Raw genomic sequence first — 24,356 nt, 5'->3', positions numbered from 1 at the left:
TGTTCTAATATTATTAAATATGTAAAAAGTAAATCTGCAGTGTATCTAGTGATATCACTAAAAATAGACGTTTTTATAATTATTTTTAGTGCATTATTTTAATATTATTCATTTTGACTTTAACATTATTTATTATTTGTTTTGACAATGATATCAACGTAATAATAACGTTTGCATTTACTTATGTCGAAATTCCTGAAAGAATTTAAGAAATCAATATGTAACTCGAATTATTATCACATTAAATTGCAGTATCGTAATATGAAACAAGTTGCATGCAGCCATTTTCAAAATTTGCGCAATCATTCGAGAAGTGGAGCATTCAAGGGACCTAGTTGACCCATGTCGTAATATCGCGGAAATACTCGTTTACTTTTACTCACTTATACCTTATTAAAAATATGATAAGACAACATTATGACAGGCAACAAGTTTAGGGAATTTACTTTTTATATATAAAATATTAACTACACATACAAATCTATATGGAAGTGGATCACCATTTGCTTTTAAATCATCACTTTATAACTTTAGTTGTTTTTTGTCCAAATGAATGAAACATAATGTCGTAAACCTGTTGTTAAAACAATTCAACCGATTTTGATTGACAAGTGACATACAATTTGTATTCTCCCACTGGACAGGTTACCCTAATCTTACTAATGTTGTAAATGCGAATGGTTAGATGGATGGATGTTCGTTATAAAGGATCTCATTGAAATTTGGCATAAATGTAGAACATAGACTGGACACATAGGTTACACATAAAGTTTTTTTTAATTCCGCGCGAACGGAGTCGTGTTTAACAACTAGTTCTTAATAATGCAACCTACATCACTCATCGTTGGTTTTATTAGGTCTCCGATCACTGGATTAAACATATAATCTCTGTTTTTTCAAAGATAATGAGAGGGGTGATATGTTTTATGCAGGGATTTTGGTATGTAATACAGTTTGCAATAAATGAATTATTATTATTATTATTATCAGATACCAACGATAAGTCGAGATTATTAATTTTATGGTGATATCGGAACATGCTAATCCGGGAACTTATTTCAAAGCTCGTGGATCGATAGAATTAAACAAATAGATTAGTTAACAAAATATTAAATGGCAATTAAATGTATTGTAATTGACATTGTATATTTTTCCTTAAAACTTGGCTTGATAAAGCATCGTCATCACAAACACAATTTTTTTATTTACACATTTTATTCGAATCAAATTTAATTAAAACGTCGTTTAGGATATAAGTAAGATAAAAATTTATACATATTACACTATAGTCATAACAACTTACCGGACAGGTATAATTGAGGTGCTAACGACGACTTGTAGGTAGAAGCAAAACCAATTTGAGTATCCTTTTCTCAGTCGTCCTTGTTATAGATATGTACAAGCAAACAGACCAAGCAAAATCATAATATAGTTATACACCCAGATACTCTTCCTGTACACTAGTAAGTCGACATTGACATTTAGTTGGCACACCGCGTAGGGGACAGTGAATACGTTCATCGATTAGTGTGAGTGAGATAGCTATTTAAAAAGGCAAAATGCGATAAAATAAATCGGTCTTTAATCTATATACATCAGCGGTAAAGTTCAACCGTTCATACATCGCCTAGCCTGTTTGCCCTTGGCTGATCGCTGTCCCTTCGAAATTCAAGATGCGCTCGCGCCCAACGCTATTTGCAACAAATCGCCGTCATCCGCTAATTCATTAAAGTTGCACAGATTCGTTGGTACGTTAAACACTTTGGTATTGGTACTGCATACGTCGAATACCCGCTCAGTCCTACGTAGATAACTTGAATACCATTGATCGCGGTTAATATTAGATACGGCAATTAGACTTAGACATACAACAATAACGCCTTACGACCTTGATCTCGTTTTGTGCGCCTCCACCTGTCTGCGCTTGGAGCTTAAGAAAAAGTCGCCCGGCAGTGAATGTCTACTAAAATAAATCGCCATAATGTTATTACACGTAATAAGTTTCGCTTGTCAATATTTAGTATCTTTTTTTATAGGAGGTAAAACTAGCAACGCATAAAAATCTAGATCACAAAAGTAAAAATATATTTTACAAATAATAACACTGTCTGATTGTCAAGTCATTCTAAACGGGAAAGTATTTAGCCGATAATATAAATTTTAAAGAGTGATGGATGGATGTTTGTTTGAACAGATGTCAATGAAATTTTACATAGATGTAGAGCACAGTCTGTAAGAACGTAGAAGCTACTGATAAAGGTAAATTAAGTTAAATGTTTTTAAATTCGCGCGGACGGAGTCTCGGGCTGCAGTTTATGTATAAATGCGGTAATCAAAATCAGTGATATCCGGAAGTAGCAATTATATAAAATTGAAACAATTCATGAAAATACCAATTAGAGAATTATAAAAAACCTTTTGATATTATCTAAGTAGTACCTAATAGCATTGAAACGTGGAATAACGATTATCATGAAATTTTAAATGCGTTTGAAAGTTCCGTTGTTAGTTACTTTGAATTTTAATGTGAATTAGAGATATAGGCGTTATATTAGAATCACACGTTGGTAATTTAAGTTCGCATGTTTAAATTAAATTACTACTGAAGTTAACGTTTTTCGCAAAAAATCACACTTATTGGTTATGCGTGTTTGTTTTCAAAGTTCGTATGCAGTGGAACGAATAGAATAGCTATTCTTTAATTAAATGAGTGTTTGAACAAAATTTAGTGAAAACACACGTACAAAAATATATTGTCATCCATCTTTTTCTCTATAGATAAACAGTGATAGCTATATGTTTTGTATATACACGTATCCTAACTGCACTACTCTATATGTCCTTGTTACATCCGAATGATTTAACTGATTTTATTGAGAGTGTATCGCTTCTGATTAAGTAAGACAAGGACGAGTGATTGCGTTGTATTAACGCTAATACTTGACGGACTGTGTGTATTCAATACCACGTACATACTCATAAATCGAATACATACATAATTAAAAAATAATACGTATAAATATGATATCATGTAGTTTCAAAATCTGTTTATAATATTATGAAAGCTAGATTTGTAATCATTTTATATAAAAAAATAGACTCTGCTGTCTACTTAACTTTATAAATTGGCCACTTTTAATGCCGATATCTTGATTTCAATAGATCGATAGTTTTTATTTCCTTTGTTTTAAAAACTGAATAAAAAGAAAATTAAGAAATTTTACGTTTTTTTTTTATTATCATTCAGTTCCTTTTATCTCTCATATCTAATATGAAACAACTTGGAAGTTGCAGTTGTTGAAATTAATATTATGTTTTAATTAATAATAAAAAAATGTACTTTATTTTTATAAGTCTGCCAGCGACTGTTAAGGAAGTGAATGTGACCATGAGTTTTAAAGGCACCACTCGTTTCAAAGAGCACGTGTATATTTCATTACAATCATGTTTTATAAGATTGTTCTTTTGAATTGGACTAACGAACTACAAGAATTACAAAAGTCATAAATATCCGCAAAATCAAATGTCTTCAATTAGACGATAATGATCCGCAGTTTGTCTTAAGACATCTATCTTTATATATATAAAAGAAAGTCGTGTTAGTTACACCATTTATAACTCAAGAACGGCTGAATCGATTTGACTGAAAATTGGTGGGCAGGTAGCTTAGATCCAGGAATAGGACATAGGATAATTTTTACCCCGTTTTCTTTTTTTTTTTTTTATTCTGCGCGGACGGAGTCGCGGGAAAAAGCTAGTCTTTAATAAAAGCAACTAGTGTTACTGCTATTGCTTATTCTTTTGAAAAATTAAGTAGCTTTTTTAATTAACTAGCTTCAGGATTGTAGCTTGAGGTTATTGTGGATATAATGACATTTTGTACAGTTCATTATTTATTATTCAAAAAAAAAAATGTATTTAATATTACTCGTCTCAGTGAAATATAAAAATCTGGTAATGAAATTTAATTAGAAAATTTCATGTAGACGGTTTAGATGAGTGTAGGTTTCCACTGCCGAAACATTTGTAGAAAAACTTATCGTTATAATTGTTTTTACAAAGAGAATACGAGTGATTACAATATCTTATCACAAGCTTTTAATTAGTTTCACCTGTACCAATGTTTGTAATCAAATCTTGCAAATTCAATTTGATCTACTTCCCGGTTACTGAAGTTGAAATTTTGCATACATATCTAAATCACGTAACGGTGCAATATTATGAGGCTAATCTGATGATGGAGCTGAAAGGTGGCGAAAGAAAATTTTCAATGAAACTACACAACCTCATCGAGTTGGGTCTCGTTTGAATCATCTTGAAAAGATGAAATTTCCTGTTATAAATATATATTATATAATCTTATGTTATAAAAACTACATACTTTGCCTTTGCAAAAACAATAATATTCAATTTAAATTTTCGTTATTATATCTCTGTTTAAAATTATTTCTTTTGTACATGGTGACATTAAACTTATAACGAAATATCGTACTTTCTTGCATTAAACAGAGCAGACGACGAGACTTACACTTATTAAAGAACTAGCTGTCGCCCGCGACTCTGGCTATCCGGAATAAAAAACTTAATAAATAGCCAATATGTTCTTCCAGACTATGTCCTACATCTGTGCCAAATGTCATCAAGATCAGTTGAGCCGTTTCGGAAATACCTTCAAACAAATCCATCCATGCATCCATCTATCCAAACATTCGCATTTATAATATTAATAAAATTCTTTTTCTAAATAAAATATTTCTAAATATAAAATTAACTAACTATCTAGAAACACTCGTATGCGTAGTAATTATACGTCATTGAAATTATGCAAAATTATTACCACCCAATAACAGTACCGGTAACCAAAACTCAATACATAAAACGTGCCTAAACTAAATGAGCATTGTTTGCCAAGAGGCAAAGAATGACGTGCATGTGTGGAGTAATGTTATTGTTTTTTGACAACTCTATGGCCTCACACCGCTACTCCGGAACCGGGGCTGTTGAATGGCCTTTTTGTACGACTACTTGACTACAAGACATTTTTATTATTTTACATCCGCTCAGTATATCAACTGAACCTTCTATAGTCTGATATAGTCTGATATATAGATAAGTCCTTACAACACCGTGATTGCAAAACTATCTCCATTGGTTTCTTTTAAGACAGTTTAAATTTTTTAAATCATTAGCCTCTACTAATTTCAAAGCGGCACCAACTTTAAATTAATGCCTATTTAAGTCGCTAACCATTTTCCTTATATGCGAAAGCTTAAATCTAGGGCTACGTTTTTCGTTCACTAATTAAACCATTAAAAACAAGTTACATTTACACAATAAAACAAACTTGTAATTAGTCCTTTTCCGAGCATAACAACAGTACTGATTAAAACGTTAAGTTTAACCGAACCGGCCGGAAATGTCAACTTTAAATAATCCATAAACATGTGAGGTCAGCTCATGGTGACACATACAAAGGCGTTGCAAACAGTGAAAGTGGTTAAAGTTGCAGTGTTCACTATGATATAAATCCTACAGAGATTGACAACTACCACGATTAAAGCATTCATTGCGAGGTGGACTGCGCAGCACACTGGTTGTACTTGACAAGTTAAAAAATTGATCTGCTCTTAGCGGACACAGTTGGCAACTCGAAAGTAACTTAACAAATATACATTTATGGCAATTTAATCAAGATTACATGTAATTAAAAAAAAGTATTAATGTGGTAACATTTTACTGGTATTTTTGATTATACTAACTTACTGCAGACCTTGGCGCGTTTTAGGTCGGTTGTACTTGATTGAAATTGTTGCTTTCGTTAACTTTTATAAGCTTCAATTCAGCGACTTATATTTATTATAATAAAATTAATCAATAAATCAGAACTAGAATTTACGTGAATTACTTAGTTCCATTTTATTGTATTAAAATAACAAAATGTTATCACAAAAGCTCATCAGGTACAGTGGGCTTCGATAGACGTCTTTTCACCTCTAAAGTTTTTGTTTGAACGTTTTGTTTAACGGGAAACGATAAAGTTCGGTTAATGTAGTGTACTCAATACAAAATAGTCAGGGGTACGTAACACTCTATTTGTTTATATTTATATAGTTCCAGTCGATGTTCGTTGAAATTTGCAAGATATATTTTCACTTACTAGAATACCGCGAATAAAGGCGACTGCACGTGGTGGGTAAATAATATTATCTACATGCGCGATATATTTTATCTATAATCTAAAGATTTATGAACTTCAACATATCTTTTCTACTGTAAAAATTAACATCATAAACAAGAAAAAGCAAAGCCGTTTACCACTCGTTTGTAACACACGTACGTTTTTTGTTAAAGCGTTCGAAATACTAAAGTAAATATTCATTATCGCCTACACGCTAGCAAATAAATTAGTTAGGCACTAAAGGACACAATTCTTTTATATTATGAGAACACAAACAGATGCCGTTTACATTTTAGAATTTAAGGTGACATTTGATAAAACGGGCCTTCTATTTATTAATTCGCTATAAATAAACAAATACATAATGGAATATAACTTAATTTGTAATCTAGTTTAAGATTATTGCTAAAGTAGTTATTATTGATACTTCCTAGCTCTAATTATAGATATTATTGTTTATAAAACGTATGCTTATAATGCGACTTTTTAGGGATCGCAGTAAATCTAAATCTTTTACAGATTGATTGAAAAGTCATGGATCATAATACTAAAGAGAAAAGAATACAATTTCAATTGTCATTTGTTAACATTGTATTGCCATTACTGAATTGAATTAAGTCGTTTCCAAATATCAAGAATAGTAAACTCACAAACAACATCAAATAAACGTAGTGTGAGGTTTGAGGGCCTCAAGAAAATACATAAGCATCTGGTTATTGCTGACCTTCGCAGACTTGGAGTGATACAAACAACATATTACTAAATATACAACGCGAAGACTGACCTGTTCCGTACGGATGTCCTGCTGGACAGGGTAAAGTTCCTCTGGGGAAGGCGCGGAGCGGGAACTGGCGCGGGAGCGGGCGCGGGCGCTGAAGCGGGCGGCGAGGTACGGGGCAGGCGGCCGCCCGCCGCCGCACTCGCTGCCAGTAGCACCACCAACCACCACTTGGGCATCGCAAGAGCACGGGCCGCACGAGACGCGTAAGACACGCTCGAAAACGTACTGTCAAGCGACTGGCCGACGCGCGTGGTATGCGCTCTCGGTGACGTTCACTTTTGTTGTGGCGGTGGCTGGGCCGCCCCACTACGATGAAAGTGAGGGCTTTCACTGGGCCGCCTACCGGCCGTCGGGCTTCGGGGTGTCGACCAGATCCCTAACAATGTCTCAACTCATAATCATATCCCCGTTGCAGGCTCACTTGTTTCACAGTATGCGTAGACTGTTCAGCAATCATCAATAAATTGACTTAAACTGTGTCGTGAAATTTATTCAATATTTGGATAGAAATTTGCATAGGTGGGCACAGTTAATCAAAAAGTTAACTTCGTTAATCGTTAATTCGTTAAATAAAAATTTAACTTCGTTAATCGTTAAAGCGTTTAATTTACGAAAATTTAACGCAAGTTAAAGTTAACAGTTAAAGTTAATTTTTGTTTATATTACGAGTATAAGGCGCAAGCGGGAAATGGCCATATGAATAATCTCCGAATCGTAAGGACCTATTTTTTCGAGACTATATACACTATATAGACTATATAATAGAACTTAGGCTATTTTTTTACTGCGCTTACGAAATCTCGGGCGATCGCTAATCCTATCTATAGTTTAGTTATAAAATATACTAAAATATAATTTAGACAATAGGAGCAATGTACTAATGCCTGTACCATAATAATGACATAGCATGCACTAGTTACACACACTTATATACTACACTAACAATGATGACTTTTTCAGTCAATTTTTTTATCGACAATCCGACGTCACGGAATTAGAGAGCTAATTAAATTTAGACAACACAAATTTTCTATTAAACAGTAAGACATGTGATAATATTCAAAAGAAAACAATCAAAACTTTTGTGCAGTATTTACATTTATCTGTTACTATTTGCACCCGGATATTCATTTGCTCATACTCCAACAACTGAACATTTAATTTTATGTATAATTTGGTAATATTTTTTTTATTTTATTTTAGCTAAGGGCCCACGAAGAGGCTTATCATTTTTTACGTACTTTTTATTTATTAATAAAACTTCTAACATCAGAGGAAACTTATTATAACATTGATAAATAAACTATATAACCAATCCTGTGATACATCTCAACGCATCAAACTATACATCTGAGATGCCTTCGATAACTTTAATGATCTATCGTCCGATCTATTGTTATATGTTAAATCAAGTTAAATTACTCTCAGTGTATAGAGCATAAGTTACACGACATAAAACCCATATTTCTAAACTGGAAAATATTCAACTAAGGTTTGTTAAATTACTTGTGGATAAAAAAACAAAATCAAAATATAAAATACTTAAATAAAATACTTCCTGTTAGTGTCAAACATAAATATTTAATTGCAGTTAACAATCGTGAGCATACTTCTTTTTTTTTAAATATACGTAATACCTACAATACCCGAGCAATGATTGCAGGTAAATATATGGTGCCCAGGGTACATAATATATACGGAGACCGAACTCTTAAAAAACGTGTACCGTATATATTTAATAGTTTACCTACAGTCATTACGGATGAAAGTATCAAAGGGAAATTTAAAAAAAAAAGCTCAAAAAATATTTATAACATTCATTACCATAACTTCTTTTCTCATTACTGATATCATTATACTTTCTTTAAATTTACTTTAATTTTAATTACCATACGTATCTAATTTTATTTTATATTAATTTAAATTAAATTTATTTTAATTTTAATTATCATACTTATCTAATTTTATTTTATATCAATTTTAAATTAAATTAAATTTTTTGATCCCACAGTCAAATTATTTTATATAATTTTGTGGGACATAGTTCCATTTTAGGTTTTTATTGTATTGTAAATAAATAAATAAATAATAATAACGAAAACAACCGATCGCGGGTGATGTCTTCTCTCTTTCTTATCACCTATAAAATCGTTATAGTTAATTAGTAAGAATATCTTTTGAATTATTTTCAACGACATTCGATTAATTTTAAAATAAACTTTCGATATACGTAAAAAATCGATGTCTTTTTGTAAAGGTCACTTGTGGCGACATTTCATATATTAAATTTAGTATTACACAGTTTAACATTATTTCACTAACATAATTATTTTATCTTTTTCCTCATTCTTTCTCGTTTTGTCGTATACTTTTTTTGTAAACAAACAAATTATCTTCGCTATTGTCTTTGCGCAGCGCACGTGCATCCCCGACCATTAGAAGGGTTGGGGCCATAAATCCATCGAGTTCGTTATCGCATTCTCTGTGCGTTTTTCCATTTGATCCTTTGTTCATATTTTTGTTGTTGTTAAAATTATTTTTCGTAGAATATGAAGAAGCCCCAAAAAAACAAACGACGGTAATAAACACCTAAATCCCTTTTGTTTTTGAGGAACGTTTATTGCGTGCACATTTCATCTTTCGAATTTTTAAATTTATTTTTCATTGTTTGTTTCTTATCTACGCAATGACAAAAAAATCCTATTTGTACGCTTTTTCAAATGAACCATAAACTATTTTTTTTATGTTTATTGTTGTCTTTAAACTCCAACATTAAAATAAACATTTTTGTCTGCAACAAAGTTTAGTTGTATTTTAGGTACGACGTTGAAGAGTAATGCACACTCGATTATTTTGATTGCTATTCAACGCAGAGTTTATGTTTTTTAATAGATTTTGCGTCTCACGTATAACAATTATTGTATTAAGAGTAAAGTGTTTTCGAACCTTATGTTGATTTTTAGCCGACTTCAAAAAGAAGAAGGTTATCAATTAGACTGTTTTTTTTTTTTTTTAATAACAAACTCTTGTTCTACAAAAAGTGATGTTAAATAAATGAAAACCACTTTAAATGTGAATAAAATGTAATAAAGACTTTTCGAGATATTTGTGTAAATGTGAAATAATTAATAAACTTTGAAGGTGTCTAGCGCCTAAACTTCACAATATTTGATAGAGGTAAGTTTGTTTAAATCGTCACTATTTTCTAACAAGGATTCTGTGGTACTCTTTTGATCACGTCTATCCCGGCCGCTCGGTGTATTGTATTTGTATAACATGCATCACACTCACTCGTTCTCTCTCGTTCTCGTTCACCATTCGACTCGCCGACGGTCGCCGAACATAGCCGAACTTACGAATGTAGCCTGTTGCATAATTTAAATAAAATGACAACACATCAATAAGTGTATATTGTAACAATTAACGGACTAAATTAACGGAAGTAGAATGTAACGGAAGTTAACAAGAGCGTTAACACTTTTTGAATTTAACTTAAAAGTTAATCCGTTAAGGAAAATGTTAACTTCGTTAATTAACGATTAACGGATTAACGAGTTAATGCCCACCTTTGGAAATTTGTTTATTTTCTTAACACACAATCCCACTATGTGATAATTGTTTATTTCGACTTCATTACTTGTTTTGATTTCGAAACATAAAGGTTAAATCTTAATGTCACAGTGTTGTGGTCTGTATTTAAGCAGTACCGAGGTGTTACGATGTGATAAAAATAAATTCGGGGATATTTTAGAGGCAAGCAGGACAAATGTATGAACGTACAAATTAATACCCACATAAAACAAAAGGGTCACCTACGTCATTTAATTTCATACTTATAGTTACCCAAAAAACTAATTATCATAAGTATATATCGGTCCGACTTAGGGCCAGTCTTTGTTTTTAATAAATGTTATGTAGAATTATATGTTTTTGCATATATCATATGACTATCAAAAATAACAAAATCAAACCACAATGCGAAAGAGGCAAGATATGTTTTCGGAAACCAGTTTTAAAGTAGTTGTCCGTTGGTTTAGCAATAGTTGTGTACACATTAAGAGCAGCGGAGGTTACCATATGATTATAGACTTTCTTTGTTTTTATTGTTTCATTACAAATGGTTTTATTTTTCATGAGTTATTATTTTTCGATTTATTCTGTTTTCTTTTTGGCCTTGCGAATGAGTAGTTGAAGTAAAAACGCTTTCCTCGATACACTCCCTTTAAAAATATATTCTTTATACTTGTTACCAACCAATCTTTGACTAGCCGTGGGTTTCTGAGACCTAAATATCTGTATAATACATATCGTCATCCCTGCCATTATCTTTGATAAAACAGAGATAACATGTTTTGGTCTCAGAAACCCACTGTAAGTTATATGTGGTAATGGGTATACTTATAAACTCAGCTGTTTAAAAAAATTACATTCATATTTTTTATGGTTTATTTTAATAATTAAATGAAAACAAAACAAAAATGCACACATCAGTTGCTGGCGTTCTCCAATAAAGACAAAAAAAAAAGAAAATTAAAGAAAACAGTCTGGTTAAACATCCGGACAGGGCGTCTTCTTGAGATATTTCTTTTTAGAAGGCAATGGAACAACAGTGACTCCTTGTGGAAATAGGGTGTCAATATTTTCTTCAGGCACGGTTGGTAACACCATACAGTCATCGCCCAACTGTAAAAAAAAATTACCAATCGCTTTTTAAATATGTTCTGTGTGTATTATAAGAAAGCGATGAACATGTTTTTGAAATAAACGTTTAATACTTATATAAATTTAATAGAGATTTGTTAGACTTTTGAGCCAAATGTTTTACCGAAATATATCTGCCTAACATTCTAAGTATGGCTAGTATAAAAAGGTACATACATAGATCAGGAAAGACAAAAAAAAAATTAAATCTAATCAGTGATCTGTGTAACAAAACATTACTATAATTATAAGTCTAGTTACTACTCCAAAGTTGTCAATTGCACTGAAAAAAGAAATAATTTGTGGCATGTGTCATTAAAGTGGCAAAGCTTTGGCAATCGAACCATATTGAGTTTTACTACAAATTAGAATCACACTACTCGTTATAACCTTGGTAAGAATTAACGAGTACCACGAAAACAATACGAGTAACCCACGCGAAGGCCGTGCCGCTGTTTTATAACCGTGCATAGAGACGTTACGTGTACTCTCGCAAGTCTGTCAACACTCATTCCTCTTACAAGCTTATTGTCGGTGTATAGAATGTCACCGACCGATTGTGTAATTTATCAGTTTGTTATTGGACTGGGCATATTATAAATTCAGCAAGTTATGTACTAAACGAATTTCTGCACAATATATAAACTATCAAAGTCATATTCTTAAATGATATTTCTCTGCGTGTACTGATATTTTTCTGAGTTATATACCGTCGAATTTTATATCTCTTATTGGAACTTGGAGTTAAGAAATTTGAAGCCGGAGTTGAAGAACAAGTGCTCTTAACTACTAAGTGTATCAGCGGTAATTGGTTAATACTTGTTTAAAACACTATGCGTGTCATATACCTAGTATAGTAGTATAATAATACCTTAAATATCTATAAAATTTAAAGGGATATTAAAAAAATTTAGAAAAAAATATCAAAACTAACCTTCCAATCTACAGGCGTAGCGACTTTAGCCTTATCTGTCAACTGAAGGGAGTCCAGTACGCGCAAAATTTCACTGTAAATAAACAATTAACAACTGGAGTCAAGAAAATATTTTAACCCATTCTTAAGAGTAAAGGTTGTAGCACACTACCAACACCAGAACTTGTCTATAACACGAAATTGGCACGGAGTTGACAAATGCACTCCAAGCTTAATACAATAAACAAAATGCAATCTCATATTTTATTGACCAACATTCTATAATTTACATCAAATAATTGGTATATTGTTAATTGGAACAACAAAGTGCACTTATGTTAGAAAATCAACAAGTCCAATGGTGTGTGTCCAGCATTGTGTTACAAAGTTGGCATGATTCAATACTATTTCAAACTATTACTGATAATAACAAGCCTTGAAACAATATTTTTCTAGAACGTAACTATGTCATTGCAAACAATGGATATAAATATGTTACCTTAAATTTTATTTTATCAAAGAATTTCTAAATTTATTTTTAGTATTGTACTCCGTTTCACATAATTCGTGCTATTTATCCTTGACTCTAATAATGACACTATGTTTTAGCACAAGGTTGAATTTTTGGCATGCTCCAGTATTTTTATGGGAAATAATGTTAGCAGTAGAGTATTTATTATCAAATACTCATTAAAACAATATGTTAAGACAACATAAGACCCTCTAATTATTTTAAAATGGAAAGAGAGGAAAGAGAACCTAATCACATTTCAACAAATTTATAAAAACTTGGTGTTATTAGGTGATTGTTCACGCATACTATTCTTCATAATATACTAATAAGTAAAATAAATCTATAAATACTTTAATTTGGACTTATAATTTCAAAATATTTATCTAGCATGAACCTACAAAGATACCTCTAGACTCTACTTAGTCCTTTCAATTAGTGAGAATGCTTTCAGTTTAAATGTACATTTTAGATATAAAAGAAGATTAAAAAAGTACTGAAAATATTTTTGTAAAAAGTCTAGTAGTTTTTGATATGTTATTCATCAAACACATCCCCAACCAGTGAGCTCGGAGGCTACCATAAGAATCTGTATGAATTAAATTTTATTTCATAATTACTCAAAGTTTCTGCCAGTAGTTGCTGGATAAAGAATGGAGAGCCGGAACTTCTTTTTTGGATCAATGATATAGACAGCACGAGCAGTCAATGGTATTCCAGAAGAATCAAGTTCATCCTTATCCACCATTCCCAGTTTAACTGCCAAATTTCTGGCCTTATCGTCAATTATTGGATATGGAAATGGTTCATTCTCATTGCAACCTGTTGAAAAAGTAATATAAATTATCACAATAAAGACTGCTGTTAAAATATTTAACATAAATATGATATAGGTTAATAGCTGGGTTGTGTGAAAGAGGATATATGTAAAAAGCAGGTGAATTCTGATATGACTAATGATAGAGATGTATGGAAATAGTACATTCTATGCCAACCCTTCATAGGGAAAAGGGAAGGCAGTGGCAACAGCAGTGCCTTTGTGGCTACTTTCTTCTGTAGCTGATACCAATAGCAGCAGGATAAGTAAAGCTTATTCATGTTACGTAAATGTTAATGTAAAAAGCGAGTAATTATTAGCGAGTAGATTTATACATTAGTTAGTAGAAATGTAAAAAATCCTATCATAACCAGTATTTACCATAATAATATCAATTTAAATACCAACACTGCCAGTATCTTCGGAACCTTGCCTAAAGGGACACCTTTTAATGACATATTTTAGTTTTTATGTATTATATTTAAATTAAATTAAATAATGTATCCTAATTTAAATACCACTTGATTATATATGTAATATTTACCTGCATAACACTGTATGTCTTTACACCAATCATTATGAGACTCAATTGTATCACAAGACAAACCAATGACTTTAACATTGCGTTTCTTAAACTCTGGAACTAAAGTAACAACTCTTGCAAGCTCTGTAGTACACACAGGTGTAAAATCGGAAGGGTGAGAAAAAAGTATGCCCCATCTGAAAATAACACATGACAAAGTAGTGGTTAACTCATAACATATGACTTGTTTCGAGCCGATACAAAAAAAAGGAAAAATTAGTATTACTTACGATTGGTCAAGCCATTCATAAAAGTTTATTTCACCTTGAGTTGTGTCAGCAGTGAAATTCGGGAAAACATCACCCAAGTGAAGCATATTGGGATTCTTTAAACTTTTACTTTTTAGTAGTTCTGGTCTAAATAAGTACGAATGAAAATGATGGCACTTTGTTAACTTTGTTCCTAACAAATTATTTTTGAAAAATCAAGGTTCACTAAATTAGAAAATAGCCTCTCATTAACTTTTCACAACTTTATTTTGCGAAAAATTTGAATTTAGATTTGTCAAGTGTCATAGAAGTGTCAATAACGTTAACTTTTTGTTTTCTTTTAGATACCGGTGTTGACAGTAACTTTTCCGTGTCTATTTCTTGTGATCATTGCAAAGTTTTGTTCGAAGAATTGGAGTCAAATTTTAAAACATACATCATCAACCTACCCTTATCACTATGGAGGGTCCGCACAGTATGTACTACTCCTCCATACATCTCTATCAGCCGTCAAATCTGAATTCACTCCCTTCTTACGCATATACGCCTTGCCCACGAGCTGATTTCTCGATTACGTTCGTTGTAATTTTTTTGTACTATGAGGTCTAATCTTAGTCCTAGTCTTAGTCCAGCGTGCCATATTGTATAAATAAAGTAAATTATATCGATGTATCGTAATCGGTTGATTCTAAACAATGGAAAAATGTTATTACTATAGACCAAAGAGTATTTAAATAAAAGTTACAACATTATTTTATCTATGTACCATGTTATTATTAGAAATTATTTTATATAGTCTTTGTTGTAGAAATTAAGTTTTATAATTATTAAAATAAAATTATAATCCATTGATTATTATCGACTTAGAAAGTTATCTTATATTTCAGAAAGTTTTATTGTGTTTAGTTGAAAATTAACACCTACATCATTAACTCTATGTACTGTAATTGCGTATATTCGTAATTATTTATGAATTAATAAATGATTATAATAAATAATTACAATGGCTACAAAAACTTTAGACTCCCAAGATCACTATAAGTTGTACAAGTTTACCAAAATACTTGCACTAAAGGTTGTTCAGATTGTTGTACAAAGCAGACAGGGCAAAAAGATCTCTCATGACTATGCGACTCCAAAAGGTTTTGAAGATGGTCCACCATCATCACCTAGTAGTTTACAATGGGTACGTTTCTTTCAAATGACATTGTACCTTTGTTCTATAATTACGTCACGGATCTATTAAATTTTTAAATTATTTTTATTTTGTACAATATTTTTAACTTCCAATGTTCAATGCACATTTTATTTTTAGTTTAATTTATCAATACCAGATGAACCGGGAATTAATACGGATACAAAACGTGTTTTAAACGGAGAAGTGATAGAGGCACTTGCTAAAGTTCTATGTATTGAAATAATACTTAGAACCAATGATGGTGATGAAATGGTGCTTGAAGTATGGACTGTTAAATTACTACCAGGATGTGATATTGGCTTAACATCTGTATCTACAATATACTACAGAATGAGTATAATGCTAAAATCAACTCTTAGTATTTCAAGAATAACACCCGCATATAAATTGTCACGGTCTCAATTCAAAGAATCATATAAAATTTCACATAGAATTTATGGCGGTCAGCCTAATTTGGATGTGTTAGGTAAGTTTATAAGTTATAATTCTGCTTATAAAACAATAATCTTACTGCATTCTGATTAGAATCAGCACCCACAAAAATTTATTATTGCGCTTTGAAGGCATAAGAGAAAATCATATTTATTTCATAAGAAGTTAAATAACATCATATCGAGAGAGATTTCTACATTAGATAATAGACAAATAATAAGTAACATAATATTTATAGATTTAATATAGTTGAACCTAGATAACCAAGGGTCCAAGAGACTGTAATATTTTTCTGCTTATGGAGGATTCTCTCTAACCTGAGATTCTTGATTATGAAGATTGTCCTTTGGGACTAGACAGTGACTCGCTTATAGAATTTTCTCACATATCCTGGCTTGACTCTATGTTTTAATGAATCAAATTACTAAATTCAAAAGCGAGATAAGCAAGTAACACTGTTTTGTAATAATTCTATCTTAAATTTTAAGGTGATACAAATAAGACTATCAAAGTTAGTGAATTGCACACCCCAATTGGAACAATACTTATTGAAGTTGTATATAGAACAAAAATGACTATGTTACCAGAGGACAGAGGCAGATATATTGAACACACTACTGTAAACTCTTGTGGTGATATTTTGATGAAAAGTGACCACTTTCCAACTGAAAACCAAAGGTAAAACATATTCATTTGTACTGTTATTGATAGTAATAAGTTATTGAAATATTGTAAGATTTCATATGTATGTTTATTTAACATTCTTATGAAAAGGGAAACATCTTGTCGGAACCTATTTACGGTAGGCGTACATTCCTATTCCGAGTTATATTTATTATTTATCTTTATAAATTGTCATATTTCAGGAGAAATCATATGGAAAAGAAGGAACTCGACTTAACCAAACCATTGACGGCTGGTGCTTTTGTTGATGTACAAAAAATTAGAGAGTTACATGAATCATTATACCAGCAGTTACCTCCTGAACCACCAATGAATTGGCTTCTTGCAGAAAAGGATAAAATGGAGGAGGTAAAAAAAAAATTCACAAGATAACAAATTTATAAAATTAGAAAAGTGAAAAAACTATTTTAGATTACTTTCTTAATTTTTTCTAATTTCGTTATTTACTGTTCCTTTTCTGCCAGAAAGTTGAAGTTTTTCAAGATATAAGAAAATAGAAATGAAAATTATCAAAGTGTAAATGTCTTCTTACTAATGTTATAAATGCATATGTTTAGATAGATGGATGGAAGTTTTGATTATTAAGTTTTTTTTTTCGCCTGAAAAAGCTAGTTTAACGATAAAATTGAAAATAATTTGGGGTTGCAGAAAATGAAATTGTTGGTTATACCAGAGGCGGCAGAAGAAAACAAAACTGTAGATAATACTGAAATAGAAGAAATTCAAGCACATTCAAGTAAAGCTATTGAAGTGCCAAAGACCAAGGAGAGCAGTAAATATACTAGTTTAATGGTAAGTAGTTTGATAAATTTATCTTACAGAAGTACGATGTTAAGATAATGTGATCTAAACAAACTTTGAATGACTGTATGATTGGTTTTGGGTAGTAGCATCATTTTCTTGTAGATATTCAGAGTACTTTTCATAATTATGATACAAAAAGATACTGATATTTATATGTTAATGCATAAAAAGCAAAAAAGAAGTGATTGAGTTAAATATCTGATTGAAATTATTGATAGGGCTTATCCTTGAATTTACTTCTACTAAGTACTATACTATTTTGTCCCTTGCGAGGCGAAATATGAAAGAAAATATGGAGAACTGATCGCCAACCTTCGCTAGTCGAAGAGGCACTTCAAGAAGAAGAAGAAGAAGTACTATACTATACTCTGGTGTGATTTTTGAGAAGATGTACGCATTCGGTTTAGTTTTTACAAAATATTAATTCATTTAAATTAATTGTTATCACTAATCAGTGAATTTTAGTGAGTTTGTCAAATGATAAGGTAGGACAGTGGCGTCCATGTTGATTTGGAATTATTAGGAACGGAAGTACTGCTGTGGCAGTCTCTTTCCATCCGTCATCGCGGAATGTCTGACATTTAGTTTATTTACAAGCTGTTGAGTTTATATTATTGCGAGGACTACATAGAAGTAGAGTTCATGTCGTTATTCCTCCTTTAGATTATATATTTTAAAATACTTTTGGAATTTCATTATAACTCATAGTACTCATACTATATTCACACTAAGGGGAACCTCTTACATAGTCACTTAACTAAAACAATTTTCTTTAATGTATAAAACAATATTTTCCAGGACTTTCCATTTGCTGAAGGTAGTCCTATAGCGGAACTGGCTAATTTCTATCAAGAATGTCTGCAAGCAAGGTCAGCGACTGAAGACTGGTCAGAGATATTAGCTGATACCTCTGCTTCTTCAGATTCGGAATCTCTTGCCAAGCAATTGAAAATGTTCGAAGATGCGGTGCCAGAGTTTGACAGTATGGTAGCATCAATGTTTAGCAACTCTGAACAAGGGTCTGATCATTCTTAAATAAAGTAAGTAATCTTACCCATAGGGTATTTATATTAAAAGGCCTTTAAATGGCCTAAAATGATATCAACACTCATGGAGATTTTTAAAAGTGAAAGTACTTGTGCGATATAAGTGTTTTTTTTTTGTGAAAAATCTTTATTCCCGCTGGTTAGAAAATAGTGATAAATGAAAATTTATACTTTTCATCTGCATTAGCACTGCAACATTAAAAGTACAGCAACAGTATGCTGAATATTTGTCAATCCAACATGCTGAAGAAATGCTGCAGTCACAATTAAGCTAGCTACGGAACACCGAATATTTGACCTATCAACGTAATCAAGGAAGCAGAATCTGTTAGCAATCATTCTCATAAAACCAGTGGTCTTGAGCTCCGTATTTAATATAGTAGCGTTTGAATATGATCTTGGGGAGTAGAAAATCATTCTATCGATCGGTTTAATTTACCTTTATTAATACTTTGTACATTTTCTCGTACTTAATAATGGACTGTGTTTAGAATATTATCACTCAATATTCAATTAACTCCATGATCATTAAATTATAATTTTTTAATTTATTTAACAAGGCTGTGGCGGTTATATTTAGTTTTTATATTTGAATATTTTCGTAAATATTTCCATGAGTGTTTGTGTATTTGTGGTTTAGATATAAATTTAATTTTTATGTGATGTATTCATAGTATATTTCGTCCTTTACTACCAATATACTCGATTCAATAATCATTATTTATTTTACTTCTTATGTACAACTATGTTTATTTTGTGTACATAAATGTTATCAACATTCTATTAAAATTTCATTATTTATTTCACTGAATCATTTCTTATCATGTCATGGTGTTTGTTAAATATAAAACATTGAACAGAGACTTAAGTCATGGTATGAGATATATCAGGGGTTCCCAAAGGGGTTGATATTAAAGCATTGCTAATTCTCACTCTGTCTTCTTCTATTGGCCTAAGTCAGAATGACTAATAATAATAATTGATCTTAAAAGTAGGTAATTTGGACATGGGGGGTCTGTGGTAACGGTTCATTTTGGAAAAGGGGGTCACTTGCCTAAAATAGTTTGGGGATCCCTGAGATATACGAACCCAAAAATAGATATATTCTCATGACAAGAATCGTTTCGATTTTATTTTCAGACAGCAAATTATATAATTTATTTTATAATTTAAATTATGTTTACATATGTTTATTATGTATGTATTTCTACTAAATTATAATATTATTATTTTATATAATTAGCAACCCCGACACACCTTTCATGAACAAAAATATTATGATTGTTTATTAATGTATCTTTATTTTACAAACTGTATATTTTATAAACATTATAAATATGTGGCAAGTGTACAACAATTTTATTAGTAGAATAGACAAGTAAGGATATCTAGTCCTCTTAAAGAGGCGCTGCCATCGCGTTTAGTTCTGACAGAAAATATGAAAAATCTACATGGCCACAGAAAATGGCATAAAAGAAAAAAACCTGACATAACAGCTGAAGTATGAAAGGGATCTTGTGACACTTTATTGACGTTGACAGAGGGGCGCTAGTGGGCTATAATAATTTAGTTTGTCTTATGCCCACCCGGTAGATATCCTTGTTGATCTAGAACTGTTTGTTTCGATTGCAGTGGCCACTAATCTCTATAAAAGGATCTAATAATAGATCATTACTTGGAAATGACAGCTTTTGCGTAGTTCTAACTTAAAAGATGTTCCTGACAGTTTATTCTATCCACAGCTATCAACTGCAACCGATAGCGCCAAAATGGCGAACATTAAAATGGCACAAAGTATCACAGTTTATAGACTGTCTATGTATAGAGGTCAGTGGCAGTGACACTTGTATTAACTCTGTTAGTTGTCCCTGTTACAAGTGTAAAGTGATTAAATTAAATAACTTTTTAAAAAACTTGAGAGGTGTCAAGGGACACCCGGATGGAACGAAGTTCCTTTCTATTAATTAGTGAAGGAACCAATGTTTATTCTATGACTAAAAAACTTAAGTCTTCACAAGTACATTTTTTTTATGAATTTTCGTTATATATTGTCACGTCGTTGCCATGGTGAAGTAGCGCTCATTTGTCGTTAACATACTTACTATAGCAAAAAGTGTCGTGACAACTTTTCGTAAGAATTTTTTCCGTCTAGCTCCCTTTCACAACGCGCGATAAGGAACTTCGTTCCAAAAACTACTAACTGTTGCTATTTTTTTAGACTCAGAGAAAACCCCATCATGTTAATTGTAAATTACTTTTATAGTTTGGTGTTTTAAAGTGTTTAGGATTGGGCTAAGTTGTTTAATTATGTTGTTTATCATCTTATCTTACTAATATTATAAATGAGAATGTTTAGATGGATGGATGGATGGATGTTTGTTTGAAGGTATCTCCGGAACGGCACAACGGATCTTAATGAAATTTGACACAGATGTCGAAAATAGTCTGGAAGAATACATAATCTACTTATTAAGTTTTTTTTAATTCCGCGCGGATGGAGTCGCGGGCGACAGCTCGTTTGAAACAATATTGAAAAACGTACAAATTCTTTATTTTTATGATTTACACAATTAAAAACTTAGTGTTGAAATAAAACATCTGTGGATACTATAAAATAAAAAAAAGTTGTTAAGTTGTCAAAACACATTGATAATTATAAGACGGATAAAGTAATATTAGCACTTGAGACTGTTTTATGAAGTTGTTTTACAGTGTATATTATTTGTTAATATACTCCAAATATAGATTAAGTTTGATTGATTAAGCCTTTTTGTAAAAACCTTATTTCCAAAAATGTAGCTCATTAGATTTTAGAAAACCCAAATAAATGTAAAATTGAACCAATGATAAGAGATATGGAAAAAATTCAAAAAAAAATTGAAATTTTTGCGTCACGCGAAATTATTTAATGGAAAAATATACTAAACTGCCTTTACCTATGTACAACAATATTATCTATTATTTTAATATGCTTTCATTTACCTATATCCTAGTGCCTTAAATATATGAATGGCATATTATTTAACTAGTTACAAAGTGCCAATTAGCATTAGTCAAAAGGTTAAGTTTACTCACAGATTTATTAAATTACAATAGATTGACTTATGAAAAAATACAAATGATAGTTACAATCTCTTGTTTAAATTGGTAGGCATTTGTCTAGAACAGTGTTTCCCAAAGTGGGCGATTGAAACCTAGGAGGGGGCGATAAGGGGCCCAAAAAATTAGGGGTCTCTGAAATATAATTGAGTTTCAAAGGGGGCGGTGAAAGAAAATAAGTTTGACAATCACTGGTCTAGAATAAGTTTATTACAATTTATTATTTTTATTACTTTTATGTCAATAGACACAAAAAAAAGATGTAATGAAATAATTACTGATCAAAATACAATTTTCTATATGAGATTTAATATTTTAATTAGCCAATCTGTTGTTGTGCAATAAATCTGTGATCTGGTTGTAATATTAGTCATCATAGTATTGTAATTCTTTTTATATCATATATCTCTTATGTAGTTAACATATTATACATTTACGCTCACTAGTAAATATATACTAATTATAAATAAATATTGGAAATGTTATCGGTTATAAGAGAAATAATGACAAATGTTTGAAATCTTAATTATGTTCCTAGTCAAGTTTCAATATTTTATAATAATGTATTGTATGTAACGTTATAACCATGGTTTCGACAGCCGTGACAGTTGTATACATGTAATATAAATACAATTTGTTATCTCTGTTCTTTTAAAGAGAAATTGAGAGATAACAAAATTTCAATACAAGTGTCGCAGCAGTCGAATTTCGCAGTAACATTTGAACTCTACGACACGTTGTTTAAGAAATCTTTTATAATCACATACTTGTTAACGCATACAGATAAAAGACTCCTAAATATTTTATTCAGATTTTAAGTTATCACATAAATATGGACTAGACTAGATTCATAATGAATCGATCTGTATAATATTCAAAATGGTTGTCAACATGTTAAATACTCCAAAGGTTAACGCGCATTTATCCACTCCTCGACCACTCACGGCGCATTAATATTTTCGGCTTACATACACTGATATAGGAAATTTCTTTGTTCGGGAGGGTAGCATTCGTATTTCACATTTTGCACAAGATGGTAGGCAGGGTAAATATCCTTTATATCCGGATCCATCTCGGATAGCTGTCTCAACCGTATAATGACACATTGATAGATTAAATCATATAAGCAAACCAAGGACTTTATGAGGAGTAAACGTCGTCTCTTTTTAGGATGATTAGGGTTTTATAAAAAAATCTTGAAATGTTTCGACTGCTTCTGTATGTTTGAACAAATAATGTATCATGGAAGCGAAGTTTTCTAGCAAACTGTTATAATGCTGATTTCTATTGCTTTTTCATTAAGATTTGAAACAGTCGAATAAATTCTCGTAGAATCATTTGATCTTTATGACTTCTGTTGTTCAGACAAATCCGAGACAGCATAACCTCATTAATAACTAAACTCAATTTTTACCTACTTAAGTTTCTTCTTGAAATTTTTTATTACGTTATTATTGTCACGATGATAAATCTAATTCAGTTTACGATGCCAAGTGTCCGAGGAGTGGACGAATACATGATAACCTTAATTCGTAGTCAAAAAATTTGATGTTTCCGGAATATTAATTTCTCTTACCGTTTTGCGTTTACGTAGAATTAAAAAGATAGATTTAAAAACAACACAATAATTATAATTTAACGACAACAATTAACAATATCTTATTTGTAACTTCTTTGTTAACGAACTGTGTAATCGAATAATGTTATTAAATGTATAAAGCAATCATAATATTATAGATCAATGATTAGTAACTGATCAACTTAGTTGTTTTTATAAGTCGACGTCTTCATGTAAGGGCGGTAAGAAGGGCCATATTAATATATACCTTTTTTTGATTATAAACAGTTACATGATACAAATGGGTTTTATTTTGAAACATGTTACTTGCCCCATGAAATTTCATGTATATTTGATTCTCACTACCTGCTTTTTAAGTATTTGTATATTTATTTAGATTATTCTCTACCAAAGTTGGGTATTAACTCGTTAATCCGTTAATCGTTAATTAACGAAGTTATTATTTTGCTTAACGTATTGACTTTTAAGTTAACTGCAAAAAGTGGTAAGCCTTTTGTTAACTTGCGTTAAATCAACTTCCCTTAATTTAGTCCGTTAATAGTTACATTAGAAACTCGGAGACGTGCTGTCATTTTGTTTAAAAAACGCGTCACGCCATGCTCTTAAGTTCAGCTATGTTTGACGACTTAATTTTTCGGGAATTTAAGGCTTTAACGATTAACGATGTTAAATTTTTAATTAACTGTGTCCACCTGTATTCTCTACCTTTTGTAGAGTATTCACAAGTCTGACACAGTTTGACAATTTGTTTTCACGTTTTTGTCGAATCCTGCATCTCATATAAATAAACAAGGAGTTCAGAGAACTGTAACTTTAATAGC

The 24,356-nt window shown here is 31.3% G+C and overlaps 3 protein-coding genes across 3 annotated transcripts in view; 1 reads left to right on the top strand and 2 right to left on the bottom strand.

Moving 5' to 3' along the window:
- LOC106717294 (angiopoietin-related protein 6) overlaps positions 1–7,227 on the bottom strand; it is a 56,478-nt gene extending 49,251 nt beyond the window's left edge. Inside the window, exon 1 of the mRNA XM_014511111.2 lies at positions 6,963–7,227. Coding sequence (XP_014366597.2) covers positions 6,963–7,135 — 173 coding nt within the window. The 5' untranslated portion in view covers positions 7,136–7,227. The remainder of the gene's footprint in view (positions 1–6,962) is intronic.
- A 4,219-nt stretch (positions 7,228–11,446) lies between these two features.
- Positions 11,447–15,245, bottom strand: LOC106717122 (peroxiredoxin-6). Its single transcript, XM_014510840.2, has 5 exons — positions 14,715–15,245; positions 14,446–14,621; positions 13,705–13,906; positions 12,595–12,667; positions 11,447–11,642 (listed from the first exon to the last, which is right to left on the bottom strand). Exons 1-5 carry the CDS (start codon positions 14,798–14,800, stop codon positions 11,508–11,510), a joined length of 672 nt encoding a protein of 223 aa, XP_014366326.2. The 5' UTR covers positions 14,801–15,245; the 3' UTR covers positions 11,447–11,507.
- Positions 15,246–15,590: 345 nt separating this feature from the next.
- LOC106717124 (autophagy-related protein 13 homolog) lies at positions 15,591–19,025 on the top strand. The gene is made up of 6 exons (XM_014510843.2): positions 15,591–15,879; positions 16,009–16,357; positions 16,812–17,001; positions 17,190–17,355; positions 17,656–17,799; positions 18,610–19,025. Exons 1-6 carry the CDS (start codon positions 15,697–15,699, stop codon positions 18,844–18,846), a joined length of 1,269 nt encoding a protein of 422 aa, XP_014366329.2. The 5' UTR covers positions 15,591–15,696; the 3' UTR covers positions 18,847–19,025.
- The last annotated feature ends 5,331 nt before the right edge of the window (positions 19,026–24,356 follow it).

The sequence above is a fragment of the Papilio machaon genome, chromosome Z (genome assembly GCF_912999745.1).
Source record: "Papilio machaon chromosome Z, ilPapMach1.1, whole genome shotgun sequence".
Taxonomy (NCBI): domain Eukaryota; kingdom Metazoa; phylum Arthropoda; class Insecta; order Lepidoptera; family Papilionidae; genus Papilio; species Papilio machaon.
This window is presented reverse-complemented; position numbering and strand designations above follow the sequence as displayed.